General features: G+C 29.8%; 1 protein-coding gene across 7 annotated transcripts in view; it reads left to right on the top strand.

Moving 5' to 3' along the window:
- Positions 1–2981: 2981 nt before the first annotated feature.
- Mical (Molecule interacting with CasL) overlaps positions 2982–21342 on the top strand; it is a 51279-nt gene continuing 32918 nt past the window's right edge. For 4 of the 7 annotated variants that reach the window (XM_012372211.2, XM_012372134.2, XM_012372041.2 and 1 more), the window contains exons 1-10: positions 2988–3367; positions 13109–13444; positions 14087–14411; positions 14878–15236; positions 15416–15673; positions 16342–16544; positions 17086–17219; positions 17614–17861; positions 18709–18831; positions 19408–19605. In XM_012372211.2, the coding sequence (XP_012227634.2) occupies positions 13163–13444; positions 14087–14411; positions 14878–15236; positions 15416–15673; positions 16342–16544; positions 17086–17219; positions 17614–17861; positions 18709–18831; positions 19408–19605 (2130 nt within the window). In that variant the 5' untranslated portion in view covers positions 2988–3367; positions 13109–13162. Of the gene's footprint in view, positions 3368–13108; positions 13445–14086; positions 14412–14877; positions 15237–15415; positions 15674–16341; positions 16545–17085; positions 17220–17613; positions 17862–18708; positions 18832–19407; positions 19606–21342 lie in introns of all 7 variants that reach the window. The other 3 variants (XR_010889976.1, XM_067354135.1, XM_012371945.2) reach the window with 3 other exon arrangements.

Raw genomic sequence — 21342 nt, 5'->3', positions numbered from 1 at the left:
AGTCGCGCGGCACATGATGCAATAAAATGGGATGTTTTGATTGGTTAATTCGTGACGCGACGGATGACGCGCGCGTTACGCACTCAGTGGGAATTCAGCCTTAGGCATTGATCATGTAATTTTTCCCTAGAAGTAAAAACTAAAAAATAAAGGGCGGTATTCATAGTCCGTTCTTATATTCAAAATCGTCTTAAGCACGGACTTATATTCGCTCTCTTCGTCACACATAGATTGTGTCTGACGAAGAGAGCGAATATAAGTTTATACTTAAGACGATCTTGAATATAAGAACGGACTATGAATACCGGCCAAAAACTTTTATGTAAATTTGACAATTCTATTCGTCAAATTTATGTAAAATTTTCACTTTTTGGTTGTTTTCCAGCAAAGGACACAAGTTGACACAAATTGACACAAATATCACTCTGTCTTTGTTCGATATTCAATGAGCAATAGAGAGAATAAGGGCGGTATTCATAGTCCGTTCTTATATTTAAAATCGTCTTAAGCACGGACTTATATTCGCTCTCTTCGTCACACATAGGGCGGTATTCATAGTCCGTTCTTATATTCAAGATCGTCTTAAGCACGAACTTATATTCGCTCTCTTCGTCAGACACAATCTATGTGTGACGAAGAGAGCGAATATAAGTCCGTGCTTAAGACGATTTTAAATATAAGAACGGACTATGAATACCGCCCATAGATTGTGTCTGACGAAGAGAGCGAATATAAGTTCGTGCTTAAGACGATCTTGAATATAAGAACGGACTATGAATACCGCCCTAAGGGTGCATTCGTTTATGCAGCGGTTAGCGCATTCACTGCGTTTAAGGCCATCACATACAAAATGACATAACTGCATATGCATAGCATAAGACCGTCTCGACCAATGAACATCTAGCATAAAGGCGCCATATTGATTTACATAGCATGCTCATTGGTCGAGACGGTCTTATGCTATACATATGCAGTTATGTTATTTTGTATGTGATGGTTTTAAACCAAGATCTATAGAGAGAAGGTTACCTCACGCGCAAAGAGGGACGAGCGGCAAGAGGGGCACATGCGAGCGGGGCGAGCGGCAAGAAGAGGGCAATGATGATCGCATCGTCAAACAGTAGCTGTCTCTCTCGCACGCTTTAGTGTTTTCTTTCTCGCTCCTTTAATATAGAAATGCTTTGAGTTTTTATCGAAAAAATACTTTTATTTTGTAAAATATTGATAGCACTGAAAATTGCGTAATAAAAATTGAAAAGTAAATTAGAAAGGCGCTATAAATTACATATATTGCAAATTATAGCGCTAGATATTTAACATTTATAATGTTAAATATCGCTGCAACAGATGCATTTGTGATACAAATTGCTTTGTACTCGTATTTAGACTGTAATATCAATGAAAATAAAATATAATTTGGGGATATACACAAAAAACATCATTTGTAAAGTAGTAAAATAAAAGAAAAAATATTACATATTTAAAAATTATTTTTAAAATAATATTTACTGTTTATATGCATTATTTACAAAAGAAATACTATAAAGAAATTTATTTTTTATATTTAATTGTCAAAATCTCAAAAATTGTCAAGAAATTGTAACTGAAATTTATAAATGTAAGTTAAATTATTTCTTTGGTTTTGTTCATTTGAATATGTTAGGGGAAATAACAGACAAAATAATTAATATACGTACCTTTGATTTTTACTATATAACCTCTTAAACTGATACATAAAAGTCAATAATGAGAGCGAGTGACAGAGTTAGAAACAGTTAGAAAAGGAAGAACTTTGAAAGAGAGAGACAGCTACTGTTTGTCGATAAAATCATCATGCTTTCCCCTTCCTTTATCGCCCCTCGCCCCCAAGCTGTTTCTAGCTCCCCCCCTTACTTCATCGTCCCTCGCCCACAACCGGTTTGCCTGAGGTAACCTTCTCTCTATAGATCTTGGTTTTAAACGCAGTGGATGCGCTAACCGCTGCATAAACAAATGCACCCTAATACTTTTGTATCGCTTGTGTCTCTTGATGGAAAACTACCTTTATTTCCGTTCTTAGGAAAAAACACGGACTAAGGAATAAGCCGAGAGCACAAGCTTTTACATAAAGCATAACGCATAAGCATAAGGAAATTGATTGGTCTATATATAAGCATAAGCAAATGCATAAGGAAATGGACCAATCAATTTCCTTATGCTTATGCGTTATGCTTTATGCAAAAGTCTGTGCTCCGGCCAATAGAGGGACTGAGTCTAAAGTCCTAGTTTAGGCGAGAGGGGATGGTAACTCAAGCGTGCGGAGGGGACTGCTTTCCGCCATATTGATGTAGCGATTCTCACACAGAGATTCTGTGTCTGTGACATGGTTACACTCGTGTAGTGGTGCCACTAGACATAACGAGTGACAAGCATAAAGAGATTAGGCGATTTTATTATTGTTGTATTATAAATTTTATAAAATACTTTAACTTTTATTACTCTGAGGCTCTGCATACAATAGACAAAATATTAGAAATAGCAATAAATATTTAATATTAAAAAGAGAAATTATTTTACATCTAACAAGAGAATAAAATATATTAATTAGTTCCAATTCTTATTTCTTAATTTATGCATTAATTTTTTCTATTTTTTTTATTTTTAAAATAAATAATTCCAATTTCTTATTTCTAATATTTAATAATTATTTCTATTTCTATTTCCTATTTTGTTTATTGTGCGCAGGATCTGACTTTCATTTCTCACATATACGCAAATAGTGAGTTCTATGTGTGGTGATTACTAAACGAATATGGCGGCCCCCCCCGCCGCAAACGTGCTCCCCCGGTACAGCTTGTGCACCGTCCCTCTATTCCTTAGTCCGTGGGAAAAAATTACATGATCGATGCCTATATTGATATCATAGTTTTGTTATTTGAATGTTTGTCATACTGGTGTATGATTATGTTGGGTCGCATTTGTCACAGATGTCGTCACTGCTAAATGTGCTGCTGCCGTGCTACGATTGGTCATGACTCAGTGTGCCTTAGTGCGTGCTGTGCAACTGAATGAGTTGAATTGATTTAGTTGGACTAAGTCGAACCGAGTGATCGACGATAGAAGAATTGCATTGTTGTGACGAGTTGCATTGCGATCAGTCAAAATAGGTCGACTTGTGTTACATGAATAGTGGAATTGTCCGCTAGTATTTCAGTAGTATGTAAGCGTTATTCTCATGATTTCATGTTTTACGTCCACTTTCTATCTCGTCTGTGTTTTGTGTGTTGTGAGTGCTGGTTATAAAAGGAAAAAGATATTTTACGAAAGCTTGGTGCAATAACTCAACGTAATAGCTAGCAACTGTACGCGGCGTGGCTCTGCTCTGCATGTAAGCACACTTATACATGTATAATGTGATTTAAACACAAATGTAGATTTAATTATATATTAAGGCCTACACAAAAACACAAAATACACACATACACACACATAAATACTACATACTATTTATTTGTACATACATGCAAAGGCTTATTTGTATATGCATACAAATTTATGTATATACAGTTTATACATACAGATAAAAGAAACAAAATTTTCTCATCAAGGAATATATAAATTCTTAATGAGTGCCGAGATATTTCCAGAAGCCTATGATTTGCTCCATAAATCTGGAAATCCTGTCAGAATTATAGATTCATCTACAATTAATTTTTTTGTATTTACTACTCAATTACTCATACACTATTATTCAAAAACAGTTTTTCATTTTCAGTTTTTATTTGTTAAAGGGTTGAATAGTATGAGAGAGATGATTGGATCTGATTAAAAATTTTCTTAATGTGGTTTCTTTATTTAGTAACATTCCTATTGATGCAGCTATAAAGAGTATGTTAAAACGACAAAACTTGATTAGTAAAAACATATCTATAACAGAAAGAACTTTCAATGAAATTAGCTATAAATATGGTTTTACATTTTGCTTTTTTTATCTTTAACAAGGCCATTTATAAACAGATCTTTATTACTTTCACCTATGGACCCTCTTTTATCTCTGATCATTGTGGATCTTGTTCTTCAGGATCTTTAATCAATTGTGATTGTACGGTCGTCCTGCTCCACTTATTTTATTTTAGATATGTGTGTGTCTGTTGACGACATAATACTTGCAGTTTTTTTAGACTGAAATTCTACTGAACCTTGAATTTACTGTATGAATGGTTACAATTTACATTGGAAATTGGCATTGATAATCATATCAGTTTTTAAAGATTATTATTAATGAAGAAAATAGGATTATTTCTTATTTGTTCCACAAGCTGATTTTTTTGTATAGATACTCGATTTTCTGTCTTCACCATTGTTTGGCTCATAAAAAAGATATCATTATTGGATTGATTGACAGGATTTTACAGTTATCTCATCCAAGATTTCGCCAAAAGATTTTGGAGGAAATCATAAATTGTACTTTTAAACAAATGGAAATTCTCTTTAGTTTATTTTTTCTACAATTAAAGATAGATCAAGATTCCATATTCGTAAGGAGAAAAAAGTATCGGACAACGTAAAGTTGGAAGAAGATGAAAAGTATTTCATGATTCCGTGTGTCAGCATTTTTTCTTTCTTTAGCAAAGAAATGCATATTCAGAATGATCTTTTCTTGCTATAATAAGCTGTCAATTTATAAAAACTGCAGACATTCTGAATCTCATAACTCAATGTGGTATAGCATATAAAATCTCTTGCCATGATTATGATGTCACTTATGTAGGTCAGACAAAAAGCTCTCTAAAGTATGTTTCTTAAGGCATGCTTCTTAAAAAGTGAAATTTAAGAGATATTTTATATTTTTTTTCAGATTACAATAAACTATGAAATTTTTCAAAGTATTTAATTTTTATGTTGCGTTCATACTTTTAGATGCAAAATGACTTAAATAACTCTGATCTGATATATTATTTTTGTCTGACAGCTATTATATATATGTTATATATAGCTATGTGTGATTTTGCAGAGATTATCGTAAAAATTAAACATACAGTATACACATCTTGGAAACATCCGGTAAATATGTCTTCAAAAGTATACAGAAATATAGGGTATTCCGTTTAAACCAATTCATTTTAATATCTTCGAAACTACTAGTGATATTGAAAAATATTTCAAATAAAAGTTAAATGATTTTAAAGAGGCTGTAACCGAATTTTTTATAGGTTACGTTTTTTATAGCTGGCAGTTTAAAAGAAATATAAAGGCCAATTGTTTTTTCTTTTAATGGAACTATATATATTTTTTAATGTAGTAATTGATGCAGTTGTTTATTTTCTATAGAAAGCATTAAAGAAAAACTTTACTACTTTAGGAAATATTTTAAATTTTATTGTTGCGAAATAATACTGATTGATCTCAGTATAGTTATGTGTGTTCTATAATGTTTATATTCCTATTTATTTTTATAAACAGACAATGTTTTCAAATCATAAATTGTTTATAATTTTCTTGTTTTATGGCACATTTTTAAATAATTGTTTTGAAGATCACTTTGATGATATATTAATGAGATTATTGAAAAAATAGTGTACACAGTAAGTGATGAACGTGATTTTAATGTTGGAAGAATATCATAGGAATTATATAGAGAAACAATACGGCAATATCGTGAAAGATTTCCAAGTCAATGACATTACAGACCATCATATCATTCATATTGTGAAATCCGTGCTCCACAAAGACATTTATACAGTTGTAGCAATCGCAATGGATTATTTTTTGTGAGATTATATAAAAAAAATTGTTTATTAACAAGAACTTATTACTCGCAAAAACACTCTGTGCACATATACTGTCGGTCAAAAGTTTTTAGACAAAAAATGTAGTTGAATTTATTGCTTCAAAGTTGCGTAATTCTGCCAAAAAATCGTAGGAACATTTTTAAACGCATATTTTGTAGGTAAAGAATCGTAGTTTTTGCCGCTTGCCATGATTTTTTCGAAAAAAAAATATATTATTGAGCTGCAGAGTGTTGAAGGTACATAATTTTTATGACACAAAACAGTGTTTTTTTTTTCGAGTCCAGAAGTATAAAGATAAAAAATTTTTAAAAATAAGCTCTAGCAGCTTATTTTAATATTTGAAATTAATGTTAAAAGAGTCAAGATTATTATTTTTTGTTTTTAAAAATTAAAAAAAACAGTCTAAAGCACTTTTCATTAAGAATTATAATTAAGTACATAAGAAACTGCTATATAAGATTTTTATTATTACAAAAAGATACTTTTGTAGAAACAACAAAAATGGCGATAAAAGCGGAAGTACGGATAATGGGGAGCGCAAAAATATTATAAATTAACGCACAAAAATTCAAATACATTTTGGCCATAATTTCGAGCTCTTTTCAGTTTAAGAGGATGTAGTAAAAGAAGGAAAAGATTTAAATTACACGGAAAACATTAAAAGTCATATAAAAGTAGATTAAAATAAAAATAAGTAAAATTAATTAAATTAAACTCATTAATGTCACGTAGACAGCATTAGGCATAATACGCCAGAGTACAGTATGATATAACTAAATTTTGAAGTACATTTATTACTTTCTGCACATATCGTTATCTTAATATTATTAATGCTTCTGATATAATAAAGCTGTAAACTTTACGCGATTTTATTGAGGCAGTTGCGTATTTGAATTATATATATTACTGTTAAATTGTATCAAAACTGCGAGCGCATCCTATGCACAGCATATGAGCTGTGGAATAAAAAATTGGGATTTCTATATTTAAAAAATTCAAGTTGACCTTGAAATAACTTGGCTGGTCCACCCGAAAAACTTTAATAGCAAAATAATCCGCTTTGAAATCACACAACTTTTATCCAAAACATTTTTTTCGATTTTGTTTTATTTTTTATACAGATTGACCTATCGTCATTTGGAGGCGAAAATCTTGATACCAAATTGTCGACATTGCAATAGCTTTTAAATGCGAAGTGTTTAAAGTTGACCAATTAGATTGTCAAAAAGTCGCGCGCTCATTCGTCTATGACACGCATCATGTGAATGCTTTGACAGTTCGATGCACATTGCGTTCCAATGTCAATATTTTACAAAAAAATAATAAACAAAAAAATTTATAAAAATAAATTTATAAAAAAATTGCAAATAAATTTATGAAATCATTTCAATAATAATGCAAATTATATTTAATTAAGTTAATTTAGTTTAGTTAATTAAGTGATAATTAAGTGATTTGAGGTTAACTTTAAACATTTTCCATTTAAAACTATTGCAACCTTTTTTGGTATTAAAATTTTTGTTTTTAAATGACCATAGAAATCTGTCAAAAGTAATAGTATATATACAGTATACAGAATTTTAACAAAAGCAAATGTATATATATGCATTTAAGTGTTTGTGAATAAACAAATAGTTGACAGTAATTTTTCATATCATTCTATATAGCATATTAGATTAGATTTTTGTTTTAAATAAATCGTTAATTTAAGTTTTATTATATTATTTATCTTATCAGTTACCCATTTAATCTTTTATAATGTATAATCGCATTTGCACGTAAATATATATATGTATTATATTTGTGGTATTTATGTGAAAAGATGATAAAAGTTTTAGGAATGTAATTTTTTAAAAATTTTCTAAAAAATTATGCATTAAATAGTTATATAGTTGAGCACTAGTGTGCTTAGAAGATATTGTATATATTTTTGTATCTTTATTTTCTGAAATATCCTCTTATACTTGCAATTACCTTTATTGTTGTTGCACAATAAAAATTTCATTAGTAAAACACTTTTATTTTTATAAAAAAATCTATTTTTTATGACATTGAAACAAAAATAATATTTTAGAAAGAGTGTTAATTCTTTCTTTTCTATTTTATTTGATTTTATTGTAGCAACAAATAATATTTTTGGCTAATACAGTTACTTTTTAAGACGATTTAAAAACTGTTTTATTTTTTGTTAATAACAGGGTATTAGTGTAAATGAGCGAACCATAAAACTGTATTGCAGTATTTGCCATTTTTTCTCTTCTTTATAAGAAAATTTATCAGTGTAAACTTCTTTTATATATTTTGTTGGATAGAATGTTCGTTTCTCTTGAGCCGAAGTAAGAGCATGAATGTGCGTCTATAAATACTATAGTCGAACTTAGCAAAGCAGTAGTCAAGACGCAATACGAAGGAACTGGAGCAGTCAAACCAATTTTATAGATATCGTGGGCGTTGATGAAGTGGCATTACTTAAATAGAATATTTTTTATTAAATGCATTTTATTTAATTTGCAAATTTTCTTTGATTAATTTTAAGTTTATTTTAAAATTATACTATGATTATTTATTTTTTGTTCAAACAAATTTGAGATAGCTGTAACTTTGTAAGAAATAATCATATCAAACATCGAAAAGAAGCATTTCAAAACTCTAAATGTCTATTTTTTATATTATTAAATACTTTTTGCTAATTATAAATTTTTTAATCAAGCTAATTGGGAGACTTTTAGTTTGGAGGTTTCGAAAAATCGATTTTGCTTTTCATTTTCTGAATCCTTTATGTATCTAAAATTTGTGTGTAAAAAGATTTTTTCAAATTCGAAAAACACGCTATTGAGTAAAACGAGATGTAGAGGCAAAATCCATGCGTTCGGAGTGCAGGTGTAGTTATGTTAGATGATTTGGACGACGGTTTTTCGACAGATTCAAATTTGTTTATAGTAAATGGATAATAAATACATCTCTATTCCATTATTATGTGAGTCTACCCTGACTCAAGCTGCAATAAAATCTATCGAAAGCATCGGAGAAAAAGGCTCCGAAAAATTAACAGACGGTTATTACTAAATTAACAACATATTACGGTCTAGAAAGAGTTCATTGTGCGGAAGATATGAAAAATGCTGTGTGGACCACGTACTACCATAAGAGCTCGACAGACAATATATAATCCACAACATATATGTATTCCAAAAGGAGAAGACAGTTGGTGTAAGTGGCGACAAGCGGAAGTAAAGAGGCGAGCTTGAATTATTTTATCATAATCCTCTGAATGAAGAAGTGTTAAAAATCATTCGATTTATCGTCGAATAATTTATAATACACCGGAGGCAATACGCAAAATAACAACGAGTTTCAATTCTTGCGTATGCATGCTTGTTCCGAAACATTTGCATTCCAGCGCAAAAATGATTAAAATCGCCGCATAGCAGCTTTTAATAATATCTTGCTCTATTAAAAATGATGAACGTGCTGAGAATTGTTATTGGCTCACGAACAAAAATGTTTGTTGATGATATTGACAGAAAGCGCATAGCGATTGCCCGAGCGTCACTCGTTCTCCACAAGGTTAAAAAAAACTAAAAGCGAATTAGAACAATTTCAATCTGGGCTGAAACCGAAGGCTTACTGTATGGGCCTGAAATAATAGATGATTAAAGGTAAATTTAAAAAAAAGCCGGCATTTGTAATGTAATTACCATCACCTTTAAATGCGATTTTCTCGAAACCATGTTTTCAAAACTGGCGGACGTAATAATTCTAAAACGGATCAACCGATTAACTTCGGTTCAGTTTTGTTGTATAGTAGAATGTTTTTATTGGGGGATGAATCTATATAACAATTTTAAAAAATTACTGTTTTTTAATGGGTCTAAAATAACAAAAAAAGAGCAAAAAATTTATCCTTAACCTTGAAATGCCGCTATTTTGTGAATTTTTTTTGTATTTTTTTTTTTTTTAGTTTTTTAGGTTTATTACCTAAAGAATTTTATTAACTTTAAGAATATTTTTATTGTTTTTTTTCCAGATCAAAAATTATGATGCTATCACGCCGCCGATTAGCCCGTAAAACGCGTCATCTTGTGGATAACGTGCATGTCATATTTTTTTATAAAAATTGTTTAAAAAATAATTTTTAAAGTAAACTACAATATATTTAATGCAAAAAGTCGCACTTTGATATCTCTTTTTATTTTCTTTTAAAAAATTCCTAAAAATCACCTATTTTTGGCGGTCTAAACTAGAAATTTCCCTTAACGAGAAAAGAAGAATTCAACAAAATGGAAACTTCTTACATCTTTTTGCAAACGTATATCGTGTGCAAAAAATCTGAGAAAAGTTTTCCTTTTAATTTGGATAATAGCTGTGCACTTTTTTGATGGGTGAAATAATAATCGGTTTCCTTTTCACATTAAGCGCTCATAATTTCGTAACTAATTATCATACAGTTTACAATAAGATAAGATATATTGAAAGCTGAAATTATGTTTTATCGAATACATTTTTTTTTTTCCAAGTAGTAGTTTTCTATATTTATAGTCCAATGAAAATGATGTAAAAATTTGTATTTTTTGTATTTTTTTATTTAATTTACAAAACCATTATGGAAAACAATCAAAAAATTATTATTTTTTCAAGTTTTAAGTATTCCAAGTATTGTGACAATTTTTTTTATCAAAGTTAATATAATTTAATTAATCGTTACTAATGCTCGGAAATTTGAGGTGATCAGTTCAGACATTTCGAATCTTAAGACTAAATATCAAATAATTTGAATCTTTTGAACTGAAAATATGTTCGAACTAATCGAATTAATTTCAGATTTGATAGTTCAAAAATTATTATAGTTTGAATTTAAACCGTATGATATGTGTGAAAATAAATAATGAGAAATTGAAAAGGAATAAGAGAGATTGAGAGAAAATGAGAGAGATTGAAAAAGAATAAAAGAAAGCAAGAAATTGAGAGAGGAAGAAGATTGAGAGGGAACGAGAGAAATTGAAAGGAAATAAAGAAGTTGAGAGAGCATCATTGTACAAACTGAGATAGAAGTGATTTTCTGTTAATATTGATTTGCTGTTTGAAACACGACCAATATTGTATTATATCTATTAGAAAAGATATAATGAATGTATAAAATTGCGTGTAAAAGAGAGAGAGAGAAAGAGAATATGTAAAATATAATTTTTTAAATATTTTTTAAAAATTTTATTAAATTTTATTATAATATAATATATAAATATAATATATAAATATAATATATAATATAATATATATAAATATAATATATAATATATAAATTTATTATAATATTTTATTATAATTTTATTATAATATTTTATTATAATTTTATTATAATATTTGTATAAAATTAGACAAAAATAAAAGGCTTTTATTAGGTTATTTGTTTTTTGTTTATAATACATACTACGTTTCCTTCAATTTTCTTTATTTTTTGAATTGTTACTTGATTATATAAATATTTTTACGATTGAGGAGAAGGATTTAATATTATTAACGGATTTTTTCCTTTTGTAACAGATTTACATTTTTTTCCGATATCCTTCTCTTTGTTTCTTCCATAAATTCATGGAGAAAGTTTTCGAATTTCTGCATTTTCTTCGGCGAAATGTTGAATATGCCGTAAAACGAGCTACAAAGTTATCAGACCGTGAGTTCAACGAACCGAAAAAGAACACGGTACTATTGGTATCTTCGATATGCGGTGCTATGGTTGTTCACAAAAAAATATTATATATTGTGAATGAACGAATTATTATATATCTTAGTGAAATTAAGAAAATAATTTATTTACGCTAGCCTGTTTTTTATTTGAGCATAATGGAAATGTAGTTGGTGTTTATCTCGGCTTCTTTTTATTTATTTTGAGAAACACGCAAAATTTTAATAGACATTTTTATTTTGTATATATTTTGACAAATAAAATTTATTGTGACAATAAGACAATAATAATTTTTGTAGTATGTGTAAGATGTTGATATAAATAAATTTATTATGAAATAAGAACATAAAGAAAAAATGCATACTATCAAACTCGAAATTTTTAATTTTAATTATAGTAACATAGTAAATATTAATTGTAGTAATATAGTAAATATATTTACTATTATAGTAATAATAATAGTAAGTTACTATATTATGGTAATTTACTATTATTACAATTTGCTATTATAATAAATATATTATAGTTGTCAATTTTTTTAAGTGAATAATAGTTTGATAATTACTATCCATTAAAGAAATATTGTATATAATATAATTTAATATAATTTATAATATAATTATTATATTTATAATATAATTTATATTATTTATAATAAAAAGTATTTTTTAATTTTATCATATCAAGAACGTTATTGTCCTTAGTGTCAAATAAATGCATAAGTGATACACACAAGATGAATGGTGTAGTCGATTGTGTAGGCTGCAGTTTTTTAAAATAAATATTTGCAGTTTCTAAAAAAATTTTTAAACAAAACCTGCAAATATTTATTTAAAAAGACTGTAGCCGTCTCTTCTAAATATGTTATTTAAAAATTATTTTAAAACTACAAATAATTTTATAAAGAAATAAAATAACATGTAGATGGCCTAATGACAGGCTGAAACATTTGTTGAATATAATAATAGCTACCGTTGTGGTTGTTGATGCGAAATAATTTGTTTTTTATATTGAAATTTATTCGTTTACCTCGAGACATTAAAATGTACAATCCATCTCAGATTGAGATACTTAGAGTGTACGAAAATTAAGTACATTGATCTCACAACGGAGAATTAGAATGTACGAATTAAACAGGAAATTTTTAAAGAAAAGAAGGGGGAGTGAGAGAAAAAATATCAGGGCGCGAGTCGCTTGGCAAGCGAAAGACTCAGGTCCAAGTCCAAGTTTAGCCACTCGCGCATTGATAATTAATTTTCGTATACTCTAAGTATCTCAATCTGAGATCGGTATATATTTTAATGTCTTGACGTAGAATAAATTTTAATATGAAAAAGTATTTTGCACCAACAACCGGCTCCGTAGCCATTATTATATTATATTTGATAGTTTTTATATGAGTCTTTCTCTTGTAGGATTCAATTTGTTGAAACATTTGTTACTAATTATTGTAAATACGGTTTTTGGCACCAAAATATGACTTTTGACTCTTAAGTCCTTTATTTTTTTTTATAATTAATTGTTAAAATCATCATAGTCTTGTTTCTTACAATAACATGTATTTTACAAGAAAAATAATTCACCAAATTTTAATTATTTCTTAATAAAATTAAAAGATATAATTCCAAAATTAAACGCAGATATTTCTTTGCAGATAATGACGAATTAAAGAATTATTTCGAAATTTGAAACTAAGGATCAGGACGAGATGGATCAGATCGGCAAGAAGCAACCGTCCAATTCTCCAGAAATGGCGTTGGCCAGCGAAGTGTTCGATCAGTTTTGCAATGCCACAACATTAAAATCTATCGTCGGTTATTATAGACAACTATGTGAATTGCTGAGAATTCGACCAAATGTCATTAATCAATTTTATCCAAAACTGAAAACGAAGTTGCGATCGTGGAAGGCGCAAGCTTTATGGAAGAAATTCGATCAGCGAGCCAATCACAAATGTTATAATCGCGGCAAAACATGCCAAAATACAAGAGTAAGTTTTTATTTTTCAATTATCTATAGCTTTTTTGTCTAACATTTTTTATTTATGCACAAGACAGGTTCTAAAAATTAAATATAATTAAAAAAATTTTTTTTAAAGAAACATACTGAAATATATTTTTAAAAAATATTTTTTTACATAATCTACAAATAGATTCAATGTTTATCCTAACAGAATATAAATTTCTAAAGTTATTTTTCTAAAAATTGTATTTAAATTTGTCCAATTTTTTTATTAGATTGTTGCAAAAGATTTATTATATTTATCATATTATAGAAAAGATAAAATTATAGGATCTTAAAATAAATATTTATTAATCGAAATAATTGCCACTGGCTTCAATACACTTCTTTCATTTGGAAACAAGTTTTTATATGCCAGATTTAAAAAATTCTGAGCTCTTAAAATTTATAAATTCTATAACGGCGTTTTCAATAACTGTTTAATTTGCGAATTTTTTTTTCGAAAAGTTTTCGAGATATTTGATCAGTAGAAGAAGAGTGCTTCTTCTGCACGATAACACTGGGCCACTTGAAAATTTTATTCATTGTATTTTAATTCCTATTAGTCTCGTTCTAATAATATTATTGAGCAACTCATTTATTACAAATATTTTTTTTCATTTATTACTAGGTTTTGATTATCGGCGGAGGTCCGTGTGGCTTGCGTACGGCAATAGAAGCGCAATTGTTGGGAGCCAAAGTCGTTGTGGTGGAGAAGAGGGACCGGATGTCCAGAAACAACGTTTTGCATCTGTGGCCTTTCGTTATCCAGGATTTACGAGGTTTAGGAGCGAAGAAATTTTTTGGGAAGTTTTGCGCAGGTTCCATTGATCACATCAGTATTCGACAATTGCAATGCATTTTGTTAAAAGTTGCTCTAATTCTCGGTGTCGAGTTTCACGAAAGTGTAAGCTTCGATTCTTTGATTCTGCCACCGGATAGTCAAGAGGATGGTAGTAAGTAATATAATTAACAATAGAATATTTAAAAATTTTTTTTGGTTAAAAGTACCGTGTTAAGATGAAAGGCGTATTTAACTTTTTTGCGATGGCGAAGTGTGTTACCATAACAATACCGCCATGTGGAAAAACCGGGACGCGCGAGTGTGCATTATGTGACGAACAAAGTCCGCGCCGAATTGATGCAGAGTTTGTTTTGTTACACAATTTATCGCCTTTGTAAAAAATATTAAATTGGGATAGTTTAGCAGGCAGCCACTATAATAACTATTTGTTGCAAAAGGGCTAAATATTTAATTATTTTTCAATATTAATCTCTCCGCTGCAGCGCATTTCAACCAAAAAGCGCTGTATATTTGATCATGATACTGACAATTTATGTTTAATGAATTTAATTACTTCAATGTCATTATTGAATGTGTGTTACCAATGTGTGAAACAATGTTATTATTTACTCTTTTAGAGATTGGTTGGAGGGCAAAGACGTCTCCAATAGACCATCCTGTTTCTCAATACGAATTTGATGTATTAATCGGAGCTGATGGCAAGAGAAATACCCTAGAGGGTTTTAAACGAAAAGAATTTCGAGGAAAACTGGCCATTGCGATTACGGCAAATTTTATAAATAAACGAACCGAAGCAGAGGCTCGCGTAGAAGAGATTAGTGGTGTGGCCTTTATTTTTAATCAAAAATTCTTCAAGGAATTGTACCAAGAAACGGGTATCGACTTGGAAAACATCGTGTATTATAAAGACGACACACATTATTTTGTTATGACTGCTAAGAAGCATAGTTTAATTGACAAAGGGGTTATTCTGCAGGTAATAATATAAAAACTCTGTATAATTATATAACAAACACTATTTAAAATTAATTATTTAACACTAATTCGACAAAATTTATAGTAGACATTTCATAAAATCTGTTATATAAGTCGATAGATCTGTTTGTTTTAATTTTATATTTTTTGCGATAGTCAAATTTGATTATTGATTTTTAGGATCATGCCGATACTGCAAAACTACTTGCGAAAGAGAATGTGGACCGTGAAGCGCTGATGTTGTATGCGCGAGAAGCGGCGGAGTTTTCGACAGAATATCAGATGATGGACATGGAGTTTGCAGTAAATCATTACGGCCAACCGGATGTGGCTATGTTTGATTTTACTTCGATGTATGCAGCGGAAAATGCAAGTCGCGTATTGGAGCGTCATGGTCATAAATTACTCATGATGCTTGTAGGAGATAGTCTCCTTGAAGTAAATATATATTTTTCACGATTGGTTATAAAATTATGTAAAATTCGACATTAATGTAATCTATATCAATTTTTTTAATTGTTAACACGTTGAATGCCACGCTAATTTGCTGTCTCACCCATCAGGCCTCATTAAAATTTTGTAGTATGTTAACTTATGAAAACCACTGGTGACCCAACATGGCATTCAACGTGTTAAAAAGAACAATTTTTGATTTATTTCAGATTTATTGATTTTTTTAACGTTTACACTTATTTCACAAACAATATAATGCGAGATTTTGAGATTGATGCTCTGCTTATTTATTATTTTATATTATTCGGAATATATAATTTTTCAGATTTTATTTTTTTTTTGTTAAATAATATCTTTAAGTGTTTTGACTGAAAATAAAAATATATATACAAAAATTATAATTTAAAATAAGTTTAAGCTTCAAATCACAATATAAAAAAAGAAAACATAAAATTGTTAATTTATAATAAGAATTTGCGTATAGAATTAAGCAGAAGCTAAAAGTCTTTTGTTTCAAGATTAATTTTGAGTTTTGTCTACTTAAATTTTTGAAAATCTTCTCATTTCTTAGGAACATTTCACAGATTCTTAGATTCACATTTTTTTTTTTTTACTTGTTTTGAGATACAAACTAAGGTTAAAAATAATTACAGCCATTTTGGCCTACTGGCTCTGGTTGCGCAAGAGGATTTCTAAGTTCCTTGGATGCGGGCTGGGCAATCAAAGGTTGGGGAAGTTCGCTATTACCATTAGAAGTAATCGCCGAACGCGAATCAATATATAGATTACTGGGACAGACGACACCGGAAAATTTGAATAGAGATTATGCCGCGTACACACTGGATCCTCATACTAGGTAAGATATATAAACTGTAATCAAATTGTTCAATAACTTCTAAAGAACGTAAAGTGACACGTAGAATCATGCAATAGAATGCTACAAAAAATGCGTGATGAGAAAAATGGGAAAGGAAGAGTCTGGAGATTTGCACAATGATTATAATATTCCAAAAAAGAAGTAAATAAAATCAGCGGATGAAGATATACGTATATACTTTATCTTCTTGCTTTTCATCCTCCTAGTTTTACTTATTCCTCTTCTGGAATATCATAATCATATTGGAAGTTCAAAGACTTCCTTTTCTATTTCGTATCTCTCATCACGTATTCTTGAAGCATTATATTTTTCATGTCACTGGCGATGTAAACGACACATAGTACGAATTTGAAACGCTGAACGCTTTGAATTTTTAACGCTAAATATTAATTACATTTAAAAAATTTTAATTAGCATTTGAGTTGCAAGGATTTAGAAAGAAAATCTCAAACATAAAATTTATATAGTATAGTATTGAAAAAAGAAATAATTAAACTTTTTTTCTTTTACTTTCCTCAAGGTATCCAAATCTTAACGTACGTTCTGTAACCCCGATACAAGTGTGCAGTCTTCTCGACACAGATGATCCTGAGAGCGTCAAACAACCTGCGATACCACCCGAAATAGATATTCCAAAGAAACGAAGACGTCGTGGTGAGTTCTATGTAATTACATACATATTGCTACTAATAAGATTTGAGATTAATTATTTATTAATTAATTATTATAAAATTGAACATTATTACATCTTAACTCTTTGCGATCTTGAGCCACTTGGTGACGTAACTTCCGTTGATGTTATTAGTTTTGTGCAGCAAATGACTTATATGCCTGAAATATTTCGGCTTGAAACCGCAAAGGGTTCAAAATATATCTAAAGTGCGTTCACTAAATAATATGAGAAAGTCAAAAAATGAAGAGACGTTTCTAATTAGGAATGAAAAAGATCTTTTTACTTTTTGACTTAACGTCGTCTATCATATTAATCAAAAAAGGCATATTTTAACTGACTATTTAATGTCAATATGAAGATAAAATATTTTTTTAGACCTGAGAACTGATGTTCAAGTTCATCCGGACACGTTACTTCGCTGGCTACAGAAACAAGTTGCACTGTACGATAAAGTTCACATCGAAGATATGGGTGCCTCTTTCAAAGACGGTTTAGCTATTTGTGCGATTATTCATAGATACCGTCCAGACCTAATAGATTTTTACAGTTTAAATGCGGAAGATGTAGTGAAGAATAATCAACTTGCCTTTGACACGCTGGAAAAGGAATTGAATATCTCATCTGTGAGTATCTTTTATTTTTTTCGCTTTAATAAAGAAATAAAAGGCATAATCTGTTTAATAATTTCGTTGATAACGGACATGATATTTCTTCATTTATGACAAATAATTTTAGAACAGAACGAAATAAGTAGTAGCCAGTCGGATAAAATTATAGACATCTACTATATCGTGGACAAGTAGATTTTGTATTTTTTTTGTATTTCTAGTATCTTTGAAATAGTTTTTCCAGAGATTGAAATATTTCGATCTTTTGAATTAAACTTTTCAAATAAGTTACATAGTGAACAAAAATGCTAAACTATAAAAATATGCTATTACTATTTTTAAGAAAGTTGTTATTATATTAATTGTTTGTAGATTTTTATTTAATAACTTTAATTAGATGTATTAGAGCGTACTGATTGCACATTAATACATTTGATGCAGAAATTCAACTTCGATTTTTCCATCTGTCTTTTTTTTACAAAAGAACATTTTTTAAATTAATTTTATGCTATAGAACCATAATATAAAGAAAAAAAATTTGATAGTTTATTGGTGATGGAGATGAATATGTTTGCGTAGAATGTGTTAAATGTATGTGTTAGAAATATTCACGCAATTCGATGTAAAAAACATAGATATACGTAATAACGGATTGGATTTGTGCGATACGCATAAAATAATTTATCATTTTACAAAGATTGTTTTTAATAAAACATGGCCAAGTATTTTATATTATATTATTAGATAAATTAAAATGTTCCAACTGGCTTTACTTTGCATTAGTACGCGCTAATCATAAGATATCAAATTAAATTTACTATATCTTTTAACACGAGAGAATTGAAAACATTTATGCTTATAGATAATGACTGGAACAGAAATGGCCCAATGCGATGTTCCTGATAAACTTGTCATGTTTTCTTATTTAACACAAATATATCAAGCTTTCAAAGGCGAAATTCCATATGTCAAACATGCGAAATTGGTAAGTAACTTTAAAGATAAAAAATTTTGCCTTTTTTATAAAAAAATTTTTTTTACATGTTTTGCATCGAGATACTTGACCATTCCGGGACTTTTTGGACATCCTGTATATCTTTAGTTAAAACTAGCTTTGACTAGTTTTAGATTTAACGAAAGATATTTGTTAAAACTAAAATTTTCTCTAAAATTCTACTTTTAATTGATTTTGGTGACATATACATATAATAAAATGTTATATCTATATATGTATATATGTGTGTATATATATATATATATAAATAATAAAAGCGGTTATATATAATAAACGGTATATGTATAATTAAAACGGTTCATTTTTCCTGACGCTCCAGACTGGCTTGTCAGTGTCGGAAACGGCGATTCGGGCAAAAGGGAAGACATTTACTTGATTCAAGATGTTTTATAATTTACGAAAAGATTTATTTGACAGTATATTTATCATGAAAAAAGTAATGAAATATATACAATGTAATGATACAGAAAATATTTATGTCAGAAAATATTTATAAAATATATCGCAATCATCATGAATTTAATAAAGCATTTTTTATTGGAATAGGAACTAGAAACAGAGGAATGCACTGCACGTCCAAAGCAATTAAAACAACTGACATCTGAGGAAAAGATAACAAGAGCGCGACACTCCCGCTCGCGATACGTTAATGAAAATTTACAAACTTACTCGGATAAGAAGGACAATACAGCTAGTCGCCGATGTCGAAAAAGGCGTAGCACCGAGAAAGTGGGCGCAACAATTGTAAGTAGAATAAATTTTGTTATGTAATTTATTATAACTGTGACAAGTCTTTCTAAGAACTAACAAGAGAAGTGACGGACTTGTTTCCTTCCGATTTTAACGGATGTTGAATATATTGTAGAATAATTAAAAATAAGAGACACATATTTTTTTATATATGCGTTTTCGTACACACTTATGTCCGATTCCATCAACGTAGATTAACTTTAATCTCAGTTCAACTTACTCTTCACCTTTTTCTAATTCTTAGAACTAGAAAAAAATGAAGAGTAAGTTGAACCGAGATTAAAGTTAATCTACATTAGTGGAAATGGGCATTAGAAGTTGAAATAGCCTTTATAGCTAACATGGCATATTTTATTTTGAGAAATATTGTTAAAACTTTGCGTATACCACGTGCTTTATTGTTCAAACGATGCGAAATGTCCGATTCTGGAATTTTTTAAAAGATTGTTGCCGCTTATTCGGAATGTAATTGTAGCTTTTCGGGAATGATTGCAAATAACCCAGTAAAAAGATGTCATCATGGAATGCATCATCGAAAATTTAGATGTTTCCATAAAACACAAAAAAGCGGCATTTAAAAGGAAATCGAAGAATAGAAATTTCAAGCAAAATGTTAGAAGAAAATATTTTACCATGCATTTGGCGCCGAAATAGAGAAAATAAAATAATGGAATATAACGATGCCTCGGAACTTGTGTCTTGAAATATGAGATCGTATTGTCGGATAGCGGCAGGGAAGAACAGTGGCAGAAATTGCTGCTGCTATTTCATGCATTGAAAAAACGGTCCGACGATGGATTCAATGGTTTATTGATGATGGTGATCATGCTTTGCAAGAGGTGAACGGTTGAATCCAAACCATGTTGTGCCTATTCACAGATGTGAGAGGATATCATGCGCAATGTGGGGCTGAATTTCCGGCACTACAATCGGTGAGAGCTGGTGGAAATTTCCACACGCATGAACTCTGTGGAATATATTCGCATACTGGAAGATATTTTTTTTCAGTACGCGCAATTTACTCCGCAGAGAACATACCAGTTATCCAATTGATGCAGGATAATTCCGCAGTCCACACATTGCATGAAACACATGGTTTCGGAATCATCCGGAGATCCAATTGCTCAACTGGCCTGCTCGTTGACCTGCACCAGATCTAAATTTGATCGAAAATGTTTGGGCACAAATGGTTCGACGAAACCAATAAGGGAGAAGACGGTAGCAGCACTAGTCAATCATGCGAGAGAAATCTGAAAAGAATTTCGATTTCGAGCAGACTTTCTCGCTAACTTAATTCGATGCCCCACAGAAAATGTTTAGCTTGACGTTGACTCATACTACATAAAAAGAGAAATCATCTAGCTTATCGTTCACTTGTACTATTTGTACTACTTGTACTACTTGTTTCAAAAAGTATACAGTCCTTGAATAAGAGAAAAAAGTATCTTTATCTATTAATAAATTCTTTTTCCATTGGACCGCATAAATTCGAATACATCAACTCTCCTCTTGTTGATTTTGATTCGCTTGAGTAGCAAAAAGAAGCTTATGTACTTTACTTAGAATGTAGGCTTTAGGAAAGAAATTTGCTTTTTTTTTCTAACTGAAAAATTTTTTTTATTTACTTCAGTTCTGCTGAGTTATTCGCTCATGCAAAGTGCGAAAACTGTCTTGCCTTATAGATCTCTTTTATGTCTTGTAAAGTTATTATTTTTAAGGTGAAATGATCAA

Source organism: Linepithema humile, chromosome 4 (assembly GCF_040581485.1).
Source record: "Linepithema humile isolate Giens D197 chromosome 4, Lhum_UNIL_v1.0, whole genome shotgun sequence".
NCBI classification, from domain to species: domain Eukaryota; kingdom Metazoa; phylum Arthropoda; class Insecta; order Hymenoptera; family Formicidae; genus Linepithema; species Linepithema humile.
Note: the sequence above shows the minus strand (reverse complement) of the source record. Positions and strands in the feature narration are given on the sequence as shown.